Source organism: Micropterus salmoides, unplaced genomic scaffold (assembly GCF_014851395.1).
Source record: "Micropterus salmoides isolate LMB-PRFRI ecotype aquatic unplaced genomic scaffold, ASM1485139v1 Ms_hic_scaffold_10, whole genome shotgun sequence".
Classification (NCBI taxonomy): domain Eukaryota; kingdom Metazoa; phylum Chordata; class Actinopteri; order Centrarchiformes; family Centrarchidae; genus Micropterus; species Micropterus salmoides.
The window spans coordinates 27439395-27463287 of record NW_024040041.1 but is presented as its reverse complement, the minus strand read 5'-3'; the positions used below and the strand labels follow the sequence as shown (position 1 = coordinate 27463287).

Here is a 23893-nt window from a genome sequence, read left to right as displayed (position 1 = left end):
TCAAGACCAAGACAGAGGGAGTGCGAGACTGAGTCAAGACCAAGACCAGTTCCCCACATTACATGACACACACTAAAATGTGGAACGAAATCATAGGTACTTCTCAAATTGATCTGAAAGATCCTCTTTCAAGTTATATTAGATCATTCCAACGTGCCCTCCCAGAGGCAATGTCAAATGATTGGCCGAGATACATGTGACTATTACTTAGCTGTTGTTTCAGAAGAATGCTGTTTGTTTGTTGTTGTTTCTGAAGCTAAATGCTTAGCAAGCAAATATTTTCAAATTAGCGCTAAACACAAAGTACATGTGAGACTGATGAGAATGTCAGTGGTTCTGAAGGTAGTATGAATAAGACAAACAGAAAACTGGACCTGATGGAGTAAGATAAAGGGTTAGGGGATCAACATTTTAACAGCTCATCCTCAGGGGTACATGAATGTTGTCTAAACAAAATTAAATGGCAACCAAAGAGATAATTGCTGAGCTATTTCAGTCTGGACTCTGAATCAAAGTGGTGGACCGTCAGACAGACAGACAGACATCCCTAGAGCAAAGAAAATATCTAAAACTCAGATAATGTGCAAAAAGTCAGTTTCGATGGTATACATATATATCGTCTATATATATATATATATATCATTTCTTTTTTAACAGACCACACAAATGCCATTTCCAGTTTCAGCCAGCCTCCTTGTGACTCATTGGAAAGTCATCAATTGCATTTCCTCACAAACAAGTAGTAGTTCCAGGTCATGAGCTCAGTTCAGTTTTGGTTAACAAAAAATACTCGTATGTGTACCTGATTTTAACTGAATAATGTGTTTAACAGAGCAAAAACTTGGCAGATGTAGAGATCTTTCAACTCAGGTCTCCATCTGTGCTGTGAGCTCTCCTTTTCCTGGTATCATCTGCAGACTTGTGAAATCTAGTCTTTGTAGACACGATTTCAGTGCTTCCTCTGATGTTTATCTAAACAGGAAATATCAGCGTTGCAGGTGCAGTGTAGCAGCCGATTTCAACTCTGTCAAGAGGAAATAGGACGTTTCCTGTTGAAACATTGCTTTGTATCAGCTAGTTATTTATATGTACCGGTTATCCAGCATGTAAAAATAAATCCGTTAAGATCCTTTAAACAGATTAATAGTCATCCACATAATCCTACATTATATACACAAAAAAACACGAGGCTTTCATTTATTTAAAAAATATTTTAATGCACCATTAATAAAGGGTCCAACGCATTAATACAAGAGAAATATTGCAAATAATATTAAAATAATCATCAAATTAAAAGGAAAAACAATAAAAAATAAATGAATGGAAGGTATGTACATGTTTCCTCCTCATGGAGAGAGGAAAAGGAACAACATATTTACAGCTTGAAATCAGTGTGTTTCTACGAGAAACAAACACCTCTACAATATTTACATGTACTTCTTTGATTTTTTTTTTTTCCTTTCATCTTTTTATCCTGTAGTAAAGAGGGTTGGTTTGTACTGAAAGGCTTTCATTGCAACAAAAATATCTTACACATTTTCCTGTTTGGGAGGGAACAAAGCAAAGAGTCTTCAGCTAATTAATGTTAAACTTTGGACGGCCATATGCCATATGAAAAACAGACACAACACAAGGGCCATACACATCCCACTGTTTGCAGTGTCACAAACATGCTGAGGCTCATCTATGTATACCTTCCACCCATCTACACTGCAAACACACTGTAAGCAGGACATTGGTTTGCCTTAAGATGATAAATCTCTCAGGGAGGGATGCTTTGTATGGGGCGAATGACTCCATTCTGAAATAAAATACAAACTAATGCTTTTTGGAAAGGCCCACAAACAGGGGGGGAAAATAAACTTTACTAAACTAGAAATTTGAAGAGACCTGATCTAATCAAATAAATGTGCCTTTTAAAAACCATTTGTAGCACACATACTGACTAAGTTGAATACTGACCACACATTTTCACTAGGACCTGCAGGAGTTTGGTGATCTTTGCTTAAATGGCTGAAGAAAGAAGAATTTGAAGTTGCCAGCTGTTGAAACAGCAACCTGACATTTGCGGGTTGAAACAAAATACGAAAATACCAGGGAAGGAAAAACTAAACAGATATAAGCAGACAGAAAGAGATCCTATAAAAACAAACTCAATGAATTCTCCTCACAAGACCTTTTGTTGACAGCTTAGGGGAATGACGGGGCGGGTGGGGATATGGGGGAAAAGAAAATACAGGCGAATTTTCTGTTCTGATCCTGCAGACAAAAAAAAATAAAAATCAGCAGCCATGTAAAAATAAAATACACTTTTAGCTATAACTTAACTGACATATTTTCCCGGTGGGTTAAAAACAATAGTTTAAAGGACTTTACTCTGATCCAGACAGAAGGTTGTGGCAAATCAGGAGAGTAGTGGAGAAGGGAAACAACGGGCTGGTGAATCACAAGCCACTAAAGACAATGAGTGGGTACATTGAAGCTCATTTCACTGTAAGATGCTTACAGCTAATGCAACTAAATACTATTAATAGCAACAGTAATATTATTATATAATACTATGAAATGAAATTTAAAAAAAGCTCCAAAACAATCTTCACACTCGGAAATCTTGCATAACTGAAGACCAAATTGATATAAGTTTGTCATCTTAAAAGTGCGCCCATAACACGCTTTTAAAAACCCTGATTTGTCTGATATTCCTGTGCGTACGTGTGCGGATCTGTGGTTTAGGTGGGAGGGGGGATGGGGAGGGACCTGACAGTGGAAAAAGAGATCCAGACTGTAGATTTTGTGAGCTGACGTAGACATAAAATACCAGTATTATTTTTCTTTTTTTTTTACAGTTATCATTGTCTTCCTTCAAATGGATCTTGGCATGGAAATAGAAAGACCTTTCATCTCTGGCTGCATGGACCAACTTGGTTGGGACATATTACCCAATCAAACAATACTGCCACAGAAAAGCTAATGTCAAACAAAGACCCCCTCATTGTATTCGCATGCCAGGTAACAAATTGGCTTGTGAAACTGCCAAATGAATGAAAAGTGCAATTGTGTGCGTCTCTGTTGCCTGGGTTTTGTGAGGATAGCTGTGAGGCAATCCGGAGGAGAGGCAGAGGGTATTGGAGGGTGGCTTTGCTTCGAGGTGCACTCTGAGGAGGGGGAACCATGTGTCCGGATCTGGCTGGCCGTTGGCAAGTGAGGAACGTGTCCACTAGTTCAGCGTCCCGCGACAGTTCTCTGTTCCACACAGGCAAGGAATCTTATTCTCCTCCAGAGGGAATTTGTAGTCATAGGTTATCTCTTCATTGACGGCGATAGCCTGCTTCGAGTAGATCACAATCTTTTTCTGGGACTCTATGGTGATAACCTTGGCGTAGCAGTTTGGCTAGAAGAACAAAGCAAAGAGATACAGATGAGCATGTGTCATCTAGCCTGTCAGCCAGGACCCACGTCTACAAACACGTCAGACACAGACAAGAGGGGTGTGACGAAACACTTCTCCCATGAGACAAGACAAGACACAAAATTGGGTAGACAAGATCGAGATGAGATAAGACTTTAACACTATTTTTAAGAAATCTTCAATGCTGAATTATATGAAAATGTTATTATTTATTTATTATTATTATATTTATATTATATTTATATTATTTATTTCAATTAAAAATATAACAGAATACAATGCAATAAGGCTCTCAGGCATTCTGTGTTGCTTTTAAGATATGTGACTTTTGTTTAACCTCTTTAAATGTGCATGTGGCACCTTTTGACTTAAAATATTTCATTTTAATTTAGATATAAACTCCTGGAGTGTTCAAAACTTTCTGCACATTTAAAATCTCTCCCACATATCTGTTCTCAGACATGTTGAGAAAAAGATCTCAATATTATGAGATTAACGTCATCATTTATTGAGAATTCATGGTGATTTTTAAGTCTACCCTCCCTATACCCCAAGGTACATTACTTTCAGTCTGCTGGTAGTATCCCCTTCAGGCCATTTTGGAAAACCAAACTAAGTACAGTACTAACTATAAATCCACACACACATTAAGTGCACCTCATAGTCCCAAACAGAACAAGGTTGCGGTTTAGTTTAAGTTTATATTGCAAAACTATATCAGTTACGTTACCACCCTGTCACAAGCTGGCTGCAACTCAAAGCACAAGAGCGGGTTCACTTGATCACCATTATGGCGTACACCTGTGTTGCAGCAGCTAAAGGAAACGGAGTTGATTCACACCGTGAGAAAATCGATGTGTGGTGTCAGAGCATGTGAAAAATGTCAACTGCGCGAGTTTCGCACTACAGCTTTTAACCTGACAAGAAATCTCGTCACATTTTAATCTCACGGCATGAGATCTCGTCACACCCCTAATAAACAAGTGTTGACTGAGTATGTTCAGACTCACAGTGCAGCAGTGGTTGATGAATCGTGCCAAGTTGCCACACTTCGTGGCATCTATAATTGTGTCGTGGTCCACTCTGAACAAGTAGCTGCTCCCGATGCCTTGCTGTGCGTACCGCTTCTCTCGATTGTCAGCTACCATCTGGACAGACACAAACATTTGCTTACTGAACCAACCACAACATACAAGTTCCTATAAAGTTGCATGAGTAACATTTCATCTACTGTCATATACACAGAGCTTTATAATGCACCAATATTGGAACCTTCTTAATGAAGGCATGCAGATTTTGTTGCTGAACAGTATAATCACTACATGGAACAGTTAGTATTAGGACAACATCCTGACTGCATGGGATGCCTGGAAATATCTGCTTTAAAATCATCAGTAGTTCAACACAGACTGGAAACATTACCTGTCTGATGTTTTGACCCACATACTCAATGACCATCTCATCAGCAGCAATGGGCTCCATGGCAAACAGGCCCCACTCATGAATCCTGCTGCGTCCAAAACGAAGCTTCTTCTTGCGATACTACATTAGGAAAGAAAAGACATATTGTAACAGTGGTCTTGGCAAAGGTTTAGAAAGCATGCAGGCCCTGTAATGAATATATACTCATGTTTTCATGAAACCCCAACCTTGTACAAGGCCCAAGTACATGCCAGCAGAAGATGCTGATTTAAGTATATGTAGTTTTAGTTAGCCACACAGTTTGAAAACAGACTGACTGTGCATTTATCACAGTTCCAGTGTAAAACAGTCACCACCCAAAAACTTGACCACAACCCTTCTTTAGGGTGTTGCTGGTGAAGGGTATATAACAGCAAGACTCGTTTCCTGTGTGTGTGTTTAACGCAGAGTAGGCCAGTTCAATTATGGCAAAAATAATAAACGGGCAGCTGTGGCTCAGGAGGTAGAGCGGTCGTTCACTGATCAGAAGGCTGGTGGTTAGATCCCCGGCTCCCCCAGTCTGCATGCTGAAGTGTCCTTGGGCAAACTGAGTTTAAACCTGAGTGTGTGAATGTATTAACTTCTGTTTCTGATGAGCAGTTTACACCTCCGCCTCTGCTCATTAATGTGTGAATGTTGTGAATGAAATGTAGTGTAAGCTTTGAGTGTCGCGTTCTATAAGAACAGACCATTTGCCATAATCACACTAATTCTGGTTACTACTCATCGTCTTTCAGCTGGTATTACAGTGTTATAACGTAATGAGTTGTTGCACCTGTCACCTGCTTGACTGTGTAACCACCCACCCACCCCCTTCTGCGGCCGATCTGCCCCGCAAAGCAGGTGAAACACTGCGTTGCTGTTATCCTCCTATGCTCTAACTGCTGCTGCTTAAAGTTAATAATGATGGATTAATACGTCTTATTTCATGGGCTATTTGGGATTTTTGAGGCAATTCATTTAAAATTCACTAATTTAAAAAATTAGGAATTATTGGTATAATATTGTATAGCAACCTAATTGAAATTCAGTTCTGGCAAATGCACTAGAAAATACAGAGAATTAGAAACCATAATGCACAATAATGTGCTGAAAATTGTACAATGTGCATGCAACTGCCTGGGTGCATGAGATAACATGACTGTAACTGGTTGTACCTTAAGCTGGTTGAGTTTGAGCAGGTCAGAGTCCATGACAGCCGTGGTGCCGATGACTGTGAGGAGGCGGCGCTGCTCTGAACGTCTCTCTGATAGCACCCGGTTAGCTCCCTGGCAGAAAACAGATAGCAAAGGGCTTTAGAAGGGGACCATTATCACAATCTCATGTTCATATATGGCCCCGAGCTTGAGGAGACTGGACCAGAGAAACACTTTGACCTTAATGCGCAAGAGTTATGTTAGAGCAGGTGAGGTTGATTTCAAAACCAATCAGACTTTGAGCAAATGATAAGAGGAAGGACAAAGGCAAGTTTCTCTTCTATTTCTACAATGTATAGTACACTAAATTTAGGAACAACCACTTCCAGAGCACAATTGTGGGACAAATGTCAAATCTACTGCAAATCTGGAGGGAAAGCCCGAATTTATGAAATAGTTTCAGGACCAATTTAAAAAGACAATACTTATTCTGTTAGACTTAGTTTCTCAAGCACATTATTTCAGAACAAATGAGCTCTGTTTTTGGTCCTAAACCTACTATTTTTGCCTTATGTTGTAAAGTTTTCGAGATAACACAAGCGCTTACAGTTTTTTGTTTTTGTTTTTTTTTATATTTCTCTTTACAAATGAATGAATTTACCCCACTAACAAGTATTACCAGTGTAGTCAATAACGGTTATGCGGCATTCAGACCAAACGCGAATTTAATCCATGCAACGCTCTCCTCGCGGGGTTTTTAAATCGCTGGACAACTGCTGAGTGTTCACACACAACGCGATAACGCGAATAAACATAGCTCGCCATTACTACAGCTGTATGACCCCAAAGTAAACATTTTGCTGTGATTAAATAGCAATAAACGCATCAAACTGATGCCGAAATAACTACAATATCATGCAGATTTGTTAAACATATGAATTCATGCTTTGTCAGGTCTGCCAGCAAGAAAGCAGGACTACAACTTCTAAAATGTTTGTTTTCTGAATGGAGTTCGGATCGATCAAGGCTATGCTAACTTGGTCACCGTAAAGTACAACGATAGCTGGAATAAAGTTCCACACGTTTTCTGAACTCACCAGGTAGTTAAACCTCCTCGCTTTCTTTTCTCCCAGTAATGTCCAGTTTTGACCGGTTTTTATATAAATAGGAAGTAGTAGTCCAACAGAGCTAACGGCGCTAACAAATTTAGCTGCTGAGAAGCTCGAGTGAAGATAAATCAACGTTGTAATCCCAAAAACTAAAGTAAAAAGCTAATTTAATAAAAGCAGTTTACTCCGAGCTCCTCCCGCGTGCAAACGGCGTAGTTGGTAGAGCATAATCCAGTTCGACCATGGGTGTTTATTTGTCCAAAAGCTGGAGCGCTGCTCCCTGTTCCTCTCCCCCAAGTTTAGCAGCTCTCTGCCGGCCAGCAGATTTTCAACCGCCTGCTCTGCCTGCCTGCCTGCCTTTAAATAGCCTGGCCCTCTCCACACAACGCTCTGAAGCCTCGGTGACGTACGGACAATCTCAACGTTGATAGGCTATCGCGACTCAGCGTCATGCGATTTCCTTCTCACTGCCTTCGCTTCGCGCCGCCGGAACCGCCCCCTGCTTCGCGCCGCCCAACAGGAAATCGCGGCTCTACGCGTCTTTGCATTGACTTAAGCTCACCACCCAGAAAGCACCATTATAGCTCACGCCTTAATGGTAATAACAAAAAGATACTTCTGATATCCTTTCATTTTAAACATTAATTTTCATAAAGTGTCTTATGAGCTTTTTTTAATAGCAATAAATACATGGATTTAATTATGTATCTGTTTGCATTTTTAAGTGTACATCGCTAAAACCATCCATTTGCTCAAATCATCTATGTTGCAGAAGGTTTGAAGCAAACGTAGTAAGGTAGTGTAGCAGCGTAACTGTAGCTAGTAGGGCTGCCAAGGAGTCATATAATCATTTGCCAAATATCAATAACTTGACTGACTAAAGAGGAGGAGGTTGGTGTTCAAAGTTAATAATGGTCAACCTGAGTACTAACCTATCACCTTTATGAAAACAGCAGTCTGTGTTTTTCCAGTTTACTTTACACTCAGACTGGCACAGACCAAACCACACCACTACTTGGGACAGGTGCAAACCATAGACTGTATATAAGAAATGGACGTAGTCATCGTGACGGCACCCGTTGGTTTGTAAACTGCCGTTTTGAAGCCTCGAGTTTGGCCGACAGGGCGCCGCCATGTCGAGTTTTTGCAACCAGGAAGTGCCCGGAATTGACGATACAGTGGAGCTAACGGCCGTGTGTGGAGCTAGCTAGCTTGCTTAGCTAGGTCATTTTAACAGGGCTGAAAACTTTGACCAGCGAACAACAGTCAACTAAATGTACTCACCAGAGAAAGTGAACAGCCGACTCCTAATAAGCTTTTTCAGTGGTGCTGGTTAAATTTACACAGTGCCGAGGGTACAAGTCACTCTAGCCTGATTGACAAGTCGCCATGGTAACGACTTGTCAATCGTAGATAATCCCGCCCTGAAACATACTCTGCTTTGTGGTCTATTTTAAAATAAATAGGACCATAATTTACTAAATGAACATCATTTTGTATTGAAGGAGACTTGAAACTAGCGACTGAGACCATAAACTCATCAGGAAAGTGTTTACTGGGGTAATTATTCAGTTGAGAAGTAGGGTCATTTTCCCATTATTTCTAATGGAGCCAGACTTCTTTTTGCAACCAGAAGAGTCGCCCCTGCTGGATTTCCAATAGAATGCAGGTTTCAGGGACTTCCGCATCGGCTTCATATTGTATTGACCGGAAGCTTCCCGCATGGTGCAAACACATCTCAGATCAGAGCTGACACATCAAGGTTGCAGGGCTATTTTGATTAGGACATTAAAGACACTGACTGATGTTGTTTCCAGTTACATCTCATTTTCTGCTGAGTCTGTGATATTGTACCTCTAAAAACATTGAGATTACATCAAAACAATAAGCCATGGGTAACAAAACATCTAAATTGTGTGTGCCCTGGATTTAAAGAAACAAGTCTTTCTCCATGGTGACAGTGAGACACAGCACAAATGCACAATGGAAAACGCATTACAGGGTTATACAAGGTTTGCGTAGGAATGCAACACAACTATGCCAATTTCCCCCTCTAAACCACACCACCACTAAATATCAGCAGTTGTTTGCAAATGACTTATGTCTTTCCCTAACAACAATCTGGAAGTGTGAGAATAATAACAGACCACATAGCACCATGACTGGTGCATCATGATGAGCGTGTGCCAATCTGGAGGCTGTCACTGGTGATATGAACCAATAAAAGTCAGTTCCCAACATTATACTAGATTTTGGAAGGAAGAGAGGATAAAACAAGAAAGAGAAAATGACCTCAAAATAATAACTAAGAGATTAATACACATGGCACATGGTTTAGCTGTACCTGTGGTGGGGACAATGGTGAAACCCATTGTTTGTTTGTGTGCACAATATATAGTAGTTTCTATAAAGTTTCTATGTGATTCTGGAAAACTAATATAACATGATATTATGATACGTAGTTTGTGTGTATGATAAAATGCCATGTGTTCAACCACCAAGTTATTGTCTAATTGTGCAAAATCTCTAGACTTCTGAGTCCAGTGTTAAAATTATACTTTCTTCCCTGCCATTTAAATTCCTAAGGGGTATTTACCAAGCATCATATTAACCACCTATAATAACCATATTCAGTAACTTCTGGAATATAATTCTTTCCACAACATGGCCATCTGTTTTTTGTGAACTTTGCCTCAACCTTCCAAATAAGGAATGGTGAACATTCAAAAAGCTGAATCCAAGTACCTCAGCCTGATTTAATAAGAAATGGACTGACTAAACTTAAAAAAAGAGCAGTATTTTTAAGCCTCCTTTATAGTTAAGACTATTTTGCCTTGCTTTAAAAATCTTCTACTGTATCTTCAGTATTTGAACTTAGTTTCTCAAATACTAGTTTGATAACAACAGACCTACATGTGCTAGTATTTTAAAATTCATTGGCAAATTCATTGGAAAACCACAGCAGAGCCCATCGCTGTTAAACAGATCTCCCAAACAGGAGCATAGTGGTGGAAAGAACAGGGGGAGTCAGAATGTGGAGTATGCATACCGAGCTGTCGACATTCTCCACCTCCCGTATGACCTGCTCAGGTAGGTCCAGGTCCAGATAGACGTCTTTCTCCTTGCGGCTGATGGCGTAGTACCCCTCACTCCTGGCACAACCGGTAACATGCTCACGAAGCTGTCCACCTGCGTTCTTCTTCTTACGCCGAGGGTTCGGCAAATTGGTTAGTGCAGCTTGAAGGTCAAGGGCAATGGCAGGAAACCAGACAGTGACACGTAGACATAACACATTCTATCCATGAAAAAAATATTACGTAGGCTAGTAATTGATTAAGAACAGCTATAGATTATTTGTACATTAGTAACTGGGGTTAATTTCTATGGCAGTCATGGAGACACATTTAATAAGATAGTCATTGATAAGGATATTTGTGTGGCTGACCCAGTGAGTGTCATTGAGCCAGTCAGAGCTGTGGTCATCCTGTAGCAGCTTCTCATAAGTCTTCTTCAGCAACATCAGGTCTTCGCCATCGAGACCGGAGTTCCAGATGTCATACAGGATGGTCATCTGCTCAAACTCACTGCGGTTGTCAAACTTCACGGCTGGCGGCTCAGGTGCTGGGATAGGTTGTGGCCAGTGCTGGGACGACATGAGCCCTGCCTCCTGCAGAAAGAGACGCTCACTCTTCCTCACCTCTTCAACCACCTCATCCTCTGTGTCTGAACTTGACAGCTCCCCAGACTCAAGCTCCTCCACGTCTACATCTTCCTCAAAGTCTGAGTCCTGAGCACAGGAAGAGGGATATTACTACCAATGAACTGTGAATTAACACACAACTATGGACAAGCACTGAGGCTGTTTTCACACATGAAGCTTAGTTTCCTTGGTCCACACAAAAGCAAAATCAAATATCCATTGTCGGCTTTTAGTTTCTATTCTGTTTGAGGTTTACACTAAAGATTATACTGATCTTGTATACATTAAGTCACATGGTCACACGGCAGGTGACATTATTTTTGGAAAGTTTCCGTCAAAATCCAATGGCCAAATCTTGTTAACAGAGTTATTAACATTTTGAGAGATTTACCAAATTCTATGTATATATGCTGGATCATTGAATTTTTATGAAATACAACATTCATTTTCATGGAGGAACAAGCACAGGTGCTGTTCTACACAGCAATGACCAAACATTTAATGAGGTAGGCTATAGTTTGGACTATCATCTGGTAACTAAATTGATTACAAGAGAAGAGATGCTTCAGGATCTGTCTGACTCAGTTCAGCAGATTAATCTGACTGATCATGCGCTGTATGTTTAAAAGCAAAGCATGCTGAAAAACAGAAAACCTTCTACTTGTTATTTCCAGTCACAGTCACCCTAGCATGTGTCAGGACAAAGGTGGTGACTGAGGCTGACGTTAGTTAGAAGTTTGATAAACACCAACTGAACAAATTTAAATAAAACACTGAGGCAACATCAGTAGGTCTGTGCTGACGGCAACAGCGACTGATTACTGTTATTGTAGAGAGGAGCACAGGGTCACAGCTCTGCCGAGAGAATTCAATGTTGGCAATTTTAACCGTGTAAACTTTTTAATCTAAACATATTGTCGTTCTGTGGTGTGTTGCAGTGTTTAAAACAGAATGACAGTGGCAGCAATGGAGGATATTTCTATTTTTAGTAGGTTATTTTTTAATTCACCGTTTAATTCCACCTTATTTTAATGTTAACTCCCTTCTCGAATCTGCTCACCTTGCTTTTCCTTTCAGTTCTCCTTTACTCCCCACACACCTTCACCTCTGGTTTCTTACTGCAAACAAACCCACTTGTCCCGCCCTTTTATGTTTCGCTCTCCCTGTATGTGTCTGCTGACTTTCTCCATCAGCAGTACATTTTATAAAGTCACAGAAATGACACAGAACTTGTCTTTTGGAATTTTCCACCTGCGAAGTTTTCACAGCAGCAGGTGCGCCGCAAGCGGAGGAGTCTTGTTAATGATGTAGCCTATCGACACAATCGAAACCAACGTGGCTGACGTGAGTGACACTTGCACTAGTGTGTTCACCGTTGCTTTACCTGGTGCTTGTAAAATATCCAAAGTGTCAGCGTCTTGCAACGTAACATCTGTCTGTGTTTTTCTCTGCAAAATGCTAAAATGAGTCGCCAAATATACCCGGCCGGCCTATATGTGGGAACACTGTTGGGACATTTTGTACACGCAAGAGACAAATTATTTTCCTGGGGAAAAACCTGATGACGTTTCCAAAAAACTTCAAACGTGTATGTGCCACCTTTACAGGAATCCAAAACTGGACCAACAGATGAGTCAAACTTCTATTGTGTCACACACATTGTCACACACGTTACCTATGACAAAATGTCTATGATTAAACCATTTACAGGAACAAACAAGAAATCCCACACACCTCTAGTTTGCGCTTCCTCTGTTTCTTGTCTGGTTGCTCTTTCAGTTTTTTTGCGTGATGAACCTCAAAGTTTTCTTTGTCTTTTCTTCTCCTCTTTTTGCTCTTGTCCTCTTCAAGTTCCAAACCCTTGCCAACCACGATCTTCTTTGACGATGGAGGTACAGCTGCAGCATGACCCACATCCTCAGACTCACAAAGCACCCCCATTCCAGATAAGTTTTCTCCTGTATCTCCCCTTGATGGTAGTGCCTCTCCAATGACCTCCTCTGGAGCTTCAAGCACCCCAGAAATAGTGTTGAGGTCTGCTGGGAGCAAGACAGAAGAGTCTTGTTTGGAGGAAGTCCTTTTGGTACCGGGTGGCACTGGGGGAACAGGGGATTTGCAGTAATTGTGCTCCATAAGGACAATTACACCCTCTGGGCTTATAACCAGGGCCAGTGTCTCTGGTGAGAAGAGATCCTCTTCCATCTTCTGCTCTTCTGCCTCATCAGATGTCTCTGTCTCCTCTGAATCCCCAGCGTCAGGGTCCATTTTCAGGGCCACGTCAGCCAACACAGACAGGTCAGTGGTTGAAGCAGAGGCCAGCTGTAGAAGGCTCGATGCCCCCAGCTGCTCTCGGAGTCTCAACCTCTGCTCCCTTTCTTCCTCATCCTCGTCTTCCTCTCTGAGGGAATGACAAGAAGAAGCAGACAAGCTGGTGGTCCGAGGCCTGCCTCTCGATCGTTTGTTAACAGGAGGTGGAGGAGGGGCCTCCTCGAAAGCCATCCTGCACATAGAGGCATGGTCCAATGGCAGGTTCTGCACAGTGCGGCACACCATAACAGGAGGGGCGGGAGATTTGGGGGAGTCTCTGCCTGCACCCCGTTTTCCTGGGGATTTGACAGGAGTGGTCTGAGGAGAGAGAGGTGGTCCCTTTTTGGACTCATCAGAGTCTTGGGTTCGTACAGATGGGGGCACGATGAGGGCATTGCCTTCACCTGGTTTGGAGGCAAAGGGGAGCAGTTGGATGCCCTGAGTCGGACGACCTGAGGGGGTTGGGGCAGCAGTAACAGGGAAGTCTGGAGGCCTGCCAGGGGAGAGGAGAGGAGATTCACCTGCCACGTGTGAGGGAGATGGAGATAGCGGTGCAGTCGACAGCTGCATTTTGCTGTCGTTCTCGCCTGTGGAGAATGAGACAGTCTTCCTGCGTTTCTTGAGAGGGGGCACGAGAACAATAGGTGACGAGGGACGCGGGTATGGGGGCGACGGAGGACGTTTGGTAGGTGATGCTGTTGTATCTGCCTTGCCCTCCTTGGCTTCACCTGAGAGAAAATGAGAGTTTTGAACAACTGATCCAAACAAAACAGAAAGAACTTAAGATGCCCTTTCCAATGTTGCACTATGCTGATGAGGACTTCTGACTAACCTGTTTTGACCTCTGCCTTTGGAACAGCGAATGCATTGTTTTCCCTGAACACAAAGCACAGGAAAAAATTTGAAACAGCAATAATGACACAAGTACATTTAATTATTATGTAATTGACAAAATGTAAGTCTGAAGACAGATCTCCTTTTGCACAATGAACTAAAACAAACCTGTTATCCTCTTTCTCAGTTGTGCTGTCCATGGTTGACTCATCCATAGAGTCTGACCCCTCACTCTCAGGCCTTTCTCCTTCCTCCTCATCTTCAGAGGAAGAAGAAGATGAGGACTCTGAAGAGGAAGAGCCCTCAGAGGATGAGGAGAGGCTCTCATCATCACTATCAGCACTAAGGGCATCATCTAAAAAAAAAAGATATTTGATATCATTACTGCCTTAACTTAAAAGTAGACACAGAAATAAAGACATAGTAATAGGATTACAGTTTGCCATTTACCATCAGAATCCTTTTCACTCTCCTCTTCCTCATCCTCCTATGAATAAAAAAAGGTTTAAATTACAATAATAAAATATCACAGTGAAATGCTGCCATCTAGCAACCAATGAGAGAAGACAATTCTTAAAACTTTTTAACTTTAACTTTTTTTTTCTCTTACTACTACTACATGCCATATGCATTAACATTCATATTATATGCATATAATACCTGATGTTTAACGAAGACAACATTTTCAAAAGACTCATTTATGCACATCATTTGTTTGTGTATATATATATATATATATATATATATATATATATATATATATTGTTTTTGTTGTTAGCTTTAAAAAAGAAAGAAAGACAGAATTAAAACAAAACACACCTTTTCAGTCGAGGACCCATCAGATGTTTCCTCTCCCTCACTGCCAAGCTCCCAAGGTTTACGACTTCTTGGCTTCTTTTTCCTCCTCTTGTTGTCCCTTGCAGCTCCATGCCTGTCTGCCACTGGCATTCTCCCCTCAGCAGCTGGAAACAAGACAACAGTTTGAGGGTTTTATGCAGGCCAATTAATCCAGTCCTCCTTTTAAAAATTTAAAACACCAGCTCAGCAAACCTTCGTCATCCTCGTCTGGTGGGGTCGAGGGTCGCGGCCTTTTCATGTCTCCCTCTTCAAGCTCTTGAGGTTCTTTCCTCTTCACCTGCGCAATTGGACCCCAACAGAATTTTTTTTAAAACAATATAAAAACAGCCAAGAATGGACTTCTTCTGGAAATTCTTGACAACTACCATAAGCTTCGAAATCTGACAAAATACCAAGAACTACAGCATTTCTCCCCCAATATTTCTGACTGTAAAAATATTTTTTATCATTTTAATCTGGGACCAGTACTGTTAGGTATTGTCTTCATTAAAATGCAAAATAAAATCAATGGTTCAAACTGGGGCTTGTAATGATTATGATGGTATTATCATGGTAACTGGTCACTCATCATATCATGGTCACTTGCCAGTGTGTGTATGTAATCAGAGGTGTAGATGTAGGTGTTTTTATCAAATCAAAGTGTGAGCTGTGAAACATGGAGATCCAGTTCCAAGATCTGCCACATTGTGGTGCATTTACCTTGAAGGAAGGCAGTCGAAGTGCTCCTCGGAGAGAAAATCCCTCCATGCCACCACTCTTTGCCCAATCCACAAGAGACGTGAGGGGTTCCCGTGGACGGTTGACCTTTTCTTCTTTTTTCTCATCCTCACGTAAGGCAGACACCCCTCTAACCATTGTCTGGAAAGGCTACAGGAGAGACACATTTACAACTTGTTTTTATTCCCTTCTTCCAGTAGACAGTATAACAAAAGGCATCATCTTGCTACTGAGAATGAGGAAGGTAAATTGAAACTGTCATTAAGTACAAATAGATGCAAATTGATGGCAGTTTTAAACCTGAACATAGAATCAGCTTGAAGCAAATGATATTTTAGAGAGATGTAGTCATGAGTGTTTTAAAACAAGAAAGCACAAAGAAGTGGATAATGCAATATTTCTTACCTTCACACACAAAAAAAATAACCATCAAGATTATAAATGAAGACAACGCCAGCACTGTTACACTGTCTTTCTTACCTTGGCCTTGGTCTCTTTCCTCTCCCACCACTCGTCAAAAGTCGCAAAAGCAACATTCTCCACCATTTTGCGGTTCAGGTCCCTCTGCATGATGTTTTTCATTTCCTGGATCAAATTGGCCAGGACCATCTGCACTGTGGCTTCATGTGGATTCTCAGCCAGCATGGGCATCTCCTCCCCTGGAGCCCTGTACTCGTCTCCATTCCCGGGCAGCATGGTGTCATAGCCAGGTGGGGGCATGTAGGACGGGTAGTGTGGTGGTAAGACGTGTGGAGGCCAGCCAGTATGGGGAGGTGGAATTCCATGGTGAGGAGGGGGTGGTATCTGAGTGCTGTGAGGGTCAGGGTAGGGGTAGGGCATGTGGGGAGGTAAGTAGCGGTGGTCCTGGTCATAATGAGAGCCTGCACCGCTACCCTCTTGGTCCATATAGGGGTGGTGTGTGTGGAGTGGTGGCATAGAGTGGAGATGGTAGGAGGAGTAATCTGCAGTGGCTGCCTCACCAGGGCCAGGGGTGCCGTTGGATGATGACATGCGCAGCTGGTGTAGGCGACTTAGCATGTGGGTCTGCATTTGGAAGGACATAGGAGCCCCACCGCTGTACTGGTTCATCAGCTCCATGGAGGTGGCATAGTCATACATGTGGTGGGGCATGGGAGGAGGATACTCGGGGTGCAGCTCCATGTGGGGCAGAGGAGGGATCCCATGGGGAGGTGGGGGCTGGAGGGAGTAACCAGGGGGAGGTGGAGGAGGCAAATGAGGAGGGTAGGAAGGTATGGGAGGGTGCATGGAGGTGCCAAAGTGCTGTGCAGAGTCAGAGATGGGTGGAGATGAAGATGAGGGGTCCGTTGTTTGTGAAGGCATGGCAGCCTGGGATAAAGAGGGTGAGGAACCTGAGGTGACTGAGGGCTGGTGGGTGGTCACCGTTGTTATGGTAGACTCCTCCTCCTCCTCCTCATCTGAGATCTCCATGTCTTCCCCTGAGGAATGAGGAGAGGACTGAAAGAAAACAGAGTTTACTGTCTAAGGTTAAATCTTCAAGCACATCTACACTGATTATCGCATTGTCAAATCGGAGCTTCAAAGATAACTCACAACCACAGAATCATGAAATGGGGCTGAACAATTAACCGAAATCTTCGAAATCGAAATATGGTCTACTACAGTTTTCAAATTGCAGGGGTGCAATACTTAACTTATCATTTAAATATGTTCTTCAATGAAAATGAAAATAATTATGTAAAAATGATCATTCCCTTTAATATCTTAAAATGTAATGCATTATCAGTCAAAATAATCACATTCACATCAATAATCACAGATATTTTTTCCAACTTCGTTTGAACCTATCAGGAAGCTTACGGCAAAACAGCATGTTAATCTAAAACCACAAAAGCACAACAACAAAACTGCAATAAAGAAAATTAAACGCTTGCATATTGTTCTTAGGATGTGTACAACCTTTGTGTTTTTACGTGTAGTGAAGATGTTATCGTTTTCTTTCCTTTCCATCTTCTTTCTTTGCACCAAACACTCCTTTGTTTTACAGAGTATGTATGTTTTGTTTTTTTTCCCCATAACTAAATATGAACATTTATTTTATTTTATATTTATTTTTGGGTTATTTTACCAACGCAATAAAAAAGGTGCCCACCCCATCCAGCCCAACTGCAAAAAATATTAAGCTTTCTAAGTGCTACTTCAACATCAGTACTGTTTAACACTACTTGGCAACAAAGAATCATGCACCTTTTATTTGTCAGAACAAAATGCAGTTGAGGCCAGTCTGAACCCTGAAGTTTCATTACATGCTACTGATCTTACCTGACTCTGCCCATTGTAAGGTGGTGTGTGCGCGCCCGTCCTGCTCCGTGTATCAGCAGATCCAGCCTGTGAAGATTCCTCCTGTATAGCTCCAGTCACTGTGAGGCCAACCTGGAGCTGGGATTCCTCTGGCGGCAGGATGTGAGAAGAGCAGGTGGAAGAGGATGGTGTGGTAGTTGTAAGTACAGTGGGACTCTTCCTACCTTCTCCACCCTTTCCCCGTTTCCTTCCTCTGTGTCCGTCTCTGTCCCCTTTCCTCCTGTGGTCCTTCTCCCCATTGTCTCCCACCTGATTCCCACTTGTGTGCCCACCTGTTACATCACCTGAACCACCTCTTCGCTCTCCTCCATCCCCACGTATGCCCCTCTGCTTCTCCTCCTTCCTGTCTTCCTCATCTTCCTCATCAGAGGCAAGGAAAGAAAATTTTGCCTTTTGTTCTTTCAGGAGCATCTCAATACGAGAGTCGAGGCTGCTGCTGTGGTAGACAAACGGTAAACTCTCATTGGTGGAATCTGGCTCTGGGGAGGAAGAGTCACGTTGAGGGGGTGGCGGGGAGCTAGAGGAGGAGGGAAGATGGTGGGGGAGGGAGGTAGAGGAAGGGGAGGTAGAGGAGGAAGCGATGGTGGTCTGGGGCGGAGAGGAAGGCGGGGGTGTTTTCGGCGGTGCAGGTGGGGTGCTGGGACGGCGTTTGGGCTTTGTCCACTGCTCTTCACGTGCCGGACTATCCTGGTTGAAGTCCAGTGTTCCCAGTGTCTCAGCTACAGCCGCTGCGATGACTGAGGCTGGAGGGAGAGGAGGTGGCGGTGGGGGAGGAGGAGGCAGAGCACTGTGGTGACCAGCGTGGTAGTCTTTGTCAGCACTTACCGAAGGCAGAGAACCCCTCTCTGCGAGGTTTGTGCCCCCTTGACGGGTTGAAGTGTCCAATCCCTGAGAAGGGGCTGGTGTAGGCTCTTTGGAGGAGGAGGAGGAAGAGTATGCGGAGTAAGAGGAGGGGGGAGGAGACATGCTGTTAGAGGAAGAGCGATGGGAGTTTGAATTGTATCTGGGGTCAGAGCTGTTGGAATAGTCACTGTCTCTGTCCCTGTCTCTATCTCTGTCTCGATCTCTGTCCCTGTCCCGGTCATGGCTGCTCCTTCTGCGGCTGCTGCTACCATGATGGTTGTGAGAATGGTGATGGTTGCGGTGTCTCTGGTGGCCATGGTCACCTGATCGGGAGCCAAGGCTATCTCGCCGGTACCCCCTTTCGTCCCTGCGATCTGAGTGGTGATGGGAGTGATGGGAATGATACTTTGAGGAAGAGTTTGTGTCTTGCTGGTGGTAAGATGACCTTCTGGAGCCAATCCCCCCTGGCCCATAGCGTCCCCCTGAGTCTCTGTCACGGTCCCGGTCTGACATTGGGGGCTGATCATATTGGTTGGCTAGAGGTGGCGGAGGCATTGAGGAGTGGTGTGCAATGTGTGGACCAGGCCCTCCAACACTGGGGTACGGGGGGTAGCAAGGTGGCTCATTGGGACGGTAGGATGTGGTTGGAGGGTATATAGGGCGACCTCGATGATACACAGATGGTTCCTGCGCATCCTCAGAGTAGCGAGACACTTTGTATCCTCCAACAGTAGATGAGACTGCAGAAGACGAGGAGGAGGAAGGTAGCATGTCCTGGGGAGGGTAGCCGCTGCCCATAGTGCCAGTATTGTAGCCAGTATGTCTGAAAAGACAAATTAGGTAGATTTTAAATTATTATAATATAATTATTTTTGTGGACCACATTCGCACATTCACAAACATAACATGCAATTACAGACTCCAGCTTCGACTCTTCCACTGACTACGAGTACTGCCAGTTGATCAGAATGATCAAAAGCACAAACCCCAAAATTGTCCTTTTAATTTTATTTCAGAAATTTATGTTCATCCAACACTGATCCTGTGATATGTAATAACAGAATGTTCCATACATAATATACTGTTTAAATACTTGTATTGTAATGTAATGGTGGTAAACACTGGTGCATTGTCTAAACATGCAGTCCATAGAACATAACTGCTGCAAAGAACCCTGGAGCAATTCCTCTTGCAGTGTGAGCTGAGCTACATTTTATTTTAAGATAACAAAAAGAGAGTTGTGTACAAATTCGCAGATAAGCTATGAAGAGTTACAGCTACATTTTCACAGTATTAGAACTGTTACTGGCAGTTACTAATACAACACTGATAATTAAATACCATACATGATTTGTGAAATTATTTCTTGAGGTCCCATCCCCATAATCTTGATTTGATAATGTACAGGTAAAGATTTCGACTGAGGGACCTGAATTTGCCTCATGATAACAACAGCACTAAGGCAATGGTAAAATTTAGACAAGAAACTTTCTATATGCTGAACCATCAACAACTAACCTGGCACCGGAGAAGCCCGAGTCTTGTGAGAAAGGAGTCCCAGATCTGGAGCTGTAAGGTGTTCCTCCACCACCCTGAGATGAAGCAGAGGAGCCAGGGGTGTAGGGTCCTGTCATGGAAGAAGGGGGTGTGTCCAGACGCTGATCACTGTAACCAGTATCTGCAGAGCCCGGGGTGATGCTTCCTGATGTAAGGGCCTGAACCCCTGCGGCCAAAACTGCAAGCTCACTGGAGAGCCTCCGCCTGATTTCTGATGACTGTGCATAAAAAAGGTATTTATTAGAATTTAGAAATTGGGTTTCTGTTCTTCACTCTATAATTATGCTTAATTTGATTCAGAATGTTTGCAGGTAATGACTAATAATAACGCTGTTGAAAAACCCAAAGTCTTCTTCATAGCCATTCACACATCAATCAATCAATGATCATTAAATAAATGATTTGACAATTAATCCTGTGACAATACCGTGTCAGGCTGTGGCTGTGTTGGGGCCTGAGGTTGGAGCCTTTCTGTCAAAGCCTTGCCTCCTAGGGGAACTGTCTGAGGAGTGTAGGACCCGTTTACTATCAGGTCATAGTACTTCTGCCTCTGTTGGCCTGGGTAAAAAAAAAAACACACCACAGAAAAATAAATAAAGGCTGTGAATTTAGTTAACTAAAGACATAAACGGTAACAACTTATAAAATGAGGTTTTCAAGACAAACAAGGTGTAACTGCCTCCACAAAGAGGAAGCAATGATTTTTGTCTTATTTGCTTGTTGGCCGTATAGTTAGGAGGACCTCATAAAACTGTTTACAGTTGAGGTTTGTGGGAAGCTGGGGCAATAAGCAAGTGACTCACTTTTGGTATAACTCTGGACAAAAGTGCAGATATTGCAGGAAAGGATATTTTAAAACACCTTCAGTATTTTCTCATAAACTACAGGTCTATCTTGAATTAAATACAAAGCTGAAATACATCCCATTTCGGCGCTTCACTGTGTGTATTACTATGTGTATAAAGATCCAGTTTTAAGAGCCCATGTAAAATCTTAAAATAAATTTTTCAATTATTAAAATAAGTAATTCACAGGGTTGTGTAGCCTTGGGGAGTTAAGCACTCAATGGGTCCTTTGTGCTACCATGTGCGCTACACAAATTAGGAGCGTTTCAATGTGTTTTGATGGACATAAACACAGTTTTAAACCCAAATCTCAAAAGTGTTTATTTGGCACAGTACAAACATTGCTACAATGTTCACCCACTGCTGTCTGAAGCATCACTGCAATAACATAGCTCATACTTTAAAGAATCACATTAGTTGTAATAGCTTACCTTTTATATCCAGTTGAGCATGAATGATGTTACCCATGACAGAAGTGTTGTGCAGATGCTTGACTGTGTCCTTTGCTCCTCTGGTGCTGGTAAACAAAACCCTGGCCAGGCCCAAGTGCTTCCTGGTCTTGGGATGAAAAAGGATCTCCATCTCCTCCACCTCACCAAACTTGGCACACATTTCTGCCAAGAAGGGCTCTTTGATGTTGTCATTGAGTCTAGCGAAGGTCACCTCCTTGAGGGGTATGGGACCCACATAGAACTCATCAAGCTGTGAAGAAGAATGATAAAAATCAGGGAGAAGAACTTGGAAACAGCTTGTGATGTGTGAAATTTGATGTCAACCAGTGATTCTCACCTTAAACTTCGGCACTGGCAGGGACAGTTCTGTATATCTGGACCACAGTCTTCGGGGTCTAGGGTCCCGCAGTTCACCAACAGGAGGAAAACCAGAGTCCTGGAAAAACAATTATACAGGTTGCATTTCAAAGATACACTTTTAGGCATGTGCACATACACTCAGACAGAGAAACATAGTGGAAATCAACTCACTGGCACACTGAAATGCACTCCATCATATCTGTAGACTTTTTGTGTGACCCGCCGAATTGTTGGGTCCTGGACGAGTTTGTAGCTCTTCCACTGCAAACTGACAGCTTTTTGTGTATCTGCCTCAGCGTCTGGATCCATCCTACAACTGACAAAGGGGAAAACCATGATTTCAGACATCAGCTACTGTTTGGAGACAGACCCACATCAGAATCATCATCATCATCACCACCACCAGGATGAAGACGAAGCTTTAACAAATTAGCGACCGAACAGAGAGCTATACTCATCTGAAATGCTGCAGTAATAACAGATAAAGTATATTTGGCCGCTGCAGGTACACAGAGTGGTAATGTAACACAACGATGAGCTGCGTCACATCAGTTAGCCAAAAATTAACTTTTTCTGACCACTGTCTGGTAATTGTCATGTCCAAGGCAGAGGAAAAAAATAATTTAAAAGCATGATAATCAGGAGGTTTTCAGTCTTGACTAAGATGCTGCGTGCTGTCAAAACAATGACCACCGTTACGTCACTGACCAGTTAACGTTAGCTAGCTAGCTTGCACCAACAAAACGCAAAGAGACTGTTTTCCAGCGTCCGCACTGAGTTCACGTTAAACGCAGGTTAATTCGGGTCCAGACCTCCTCCGTAGGAACAACATAATCGATAGCTCTTGCGTTAGATAACGTTAACTGATCTCACATTACTTATGCATTCTCGCTTTAGCTAGGGTAAGTTAACGCTGCCGTTGGCTAATGCTAACTAGCAAGAACATCAAGTTAGGGAGTCAAACTCTGATCTTCGTCCACATCGATAACATTTTATCAGTAATATTCGTGTTATGTGCATATATCCGAAGCTCTACTGGCTTGTTTTGGCTCCGGTTAGCCTAAATTCAGACCCCCACCTCTTCGAGACCTACAGCCCGCTCATCCGAAAGTAGCAACCCGCCGCTACAGTGTAGGCAGCTGCAGCCAGGCCCGGGAGACGAACAAGAAAAACACTGAGTCCCTAACAAACAAGGGACGTCTCCGACAAAGCGCAGAGGCAAAATTGACGAGCTAAAACGATGCCGCTATCATTCCGGTAGTTAGTCAAAACAACAACACGCCTCTCCGAGCGAAGAAGCCATTGTTTTCGTTTTTAAAATCCCTATATTTATGAGAGCGGCCATCGCGTAACCAACCTGAAAGCCTCGCCTGTTCTCCATCAGTGTTAAGCGAATGCAGCCTACGATTCCTGATCGGCACTTTCTTTACACCTCGGTTACTGAAATAGAAAAATACAGAAGCGACTATATCGACATGCAGCACTGCAAATATAATTAAAATAAAATATTTTAGGTAATTAAACGACTGCATATTATTAAATCAAATTTCTACAGTTGAAAAGAATTGTTTGAATCTGCTGATCCAAATTCAACCTCAGGTAAGTGATCAACGCGCCCCCTAAAGGCTGATCAGTGACAACTCAGTTAACATGAACTACACATTTTATCCTATGATTTTATCACTTCTGACCCAAATGGTGAGCAGTACTAATATTTAATATATAACAGACATAATCAGGGATTTACTCATTTTTTGTAGTGTTTACAGAAACCATTTAAGAGGATGATAGAAAGTCCACAGCTATATTCAAAGTTTTACTCTTGTAATAATATAATAATTAGTCATTTAGCGGAAACTTCTATTCACACAACAATTGCTATGTCTGTCAGTGGCTGCACGCCTCTGGAACAACTACAGGTTAAGTGTCTTGCTCAGGAACACTGCCTTGGGAAAGGGATGTGTC

The 23893-nt window shown here is 42.6% G+C and overlaps 1 protein-coding gene across 3 annotated transcripts; it reads right to left on the bottom strand.

The window, feature by feature from the left end:
* Nucleotides 1-1191: 1191 nt before the first annotated feature.
* setd1a (SET domain containing 1A, histone lysine methyltransferase) lies at nucleotides 1192-23358 on the bottom strand. Of its 3 annotated transcripts, none has more exons than XM_038705895.1 (21): nucleotides 23286-23358; nucleotides 22100-22244; nucleotides 21906-22004; nucleotides 21548-21818; nucleotides 20699-20829; nucleotides 20233-20489; nucleotides 17833-19537; nucleotides 16012-17007; nucleotides 15514-15681; nucleotides 15007-15091; nucleotides 14776-14918; nucleotides 14407-14443; nucleotides 14125-14311; nucleotides 13955-13998; nucleotides 12550-13850; nucleotides 10548-10902; nucleotides 10165-10346; nucleotides 6028-6138; nucleotides 4832-4951; nucleotides 4420-4557; nucleotides 3218-3391 (listed from the first exon to the last, which is right to left on the bottom strand). In XM_038705895.1, exons 2-21 carry the CDS (start codon nucleotides 22235-22237, stop codon nucleotides 3218-3220), a joined length of 6642 nt encoding a protein of 2213 aa, XP_038561823.1. In that variant the 5' UTR covers nucleotides 22238-22244; nucleotides 23286-23358. The 3 variants fall into 3 exon arrangements, with proteins under 3 accessions (XP_038561842.1, XP_038561823.1, XP_038561833.1); XM_038705905.1 differs by lacking the exon at nucleotides 23286-23358 and adding an exon at nucleotides 23007-23270; XM_038705914.1 differs by lacking the exon at nucleotides 23286-23358 and having other exon boundaries at nucleotides 1192-3391; nucleotides 22100-22237.
* Between the last annotated feature and the right edge of the window lie 535 nt (nucleotides 23359-23893).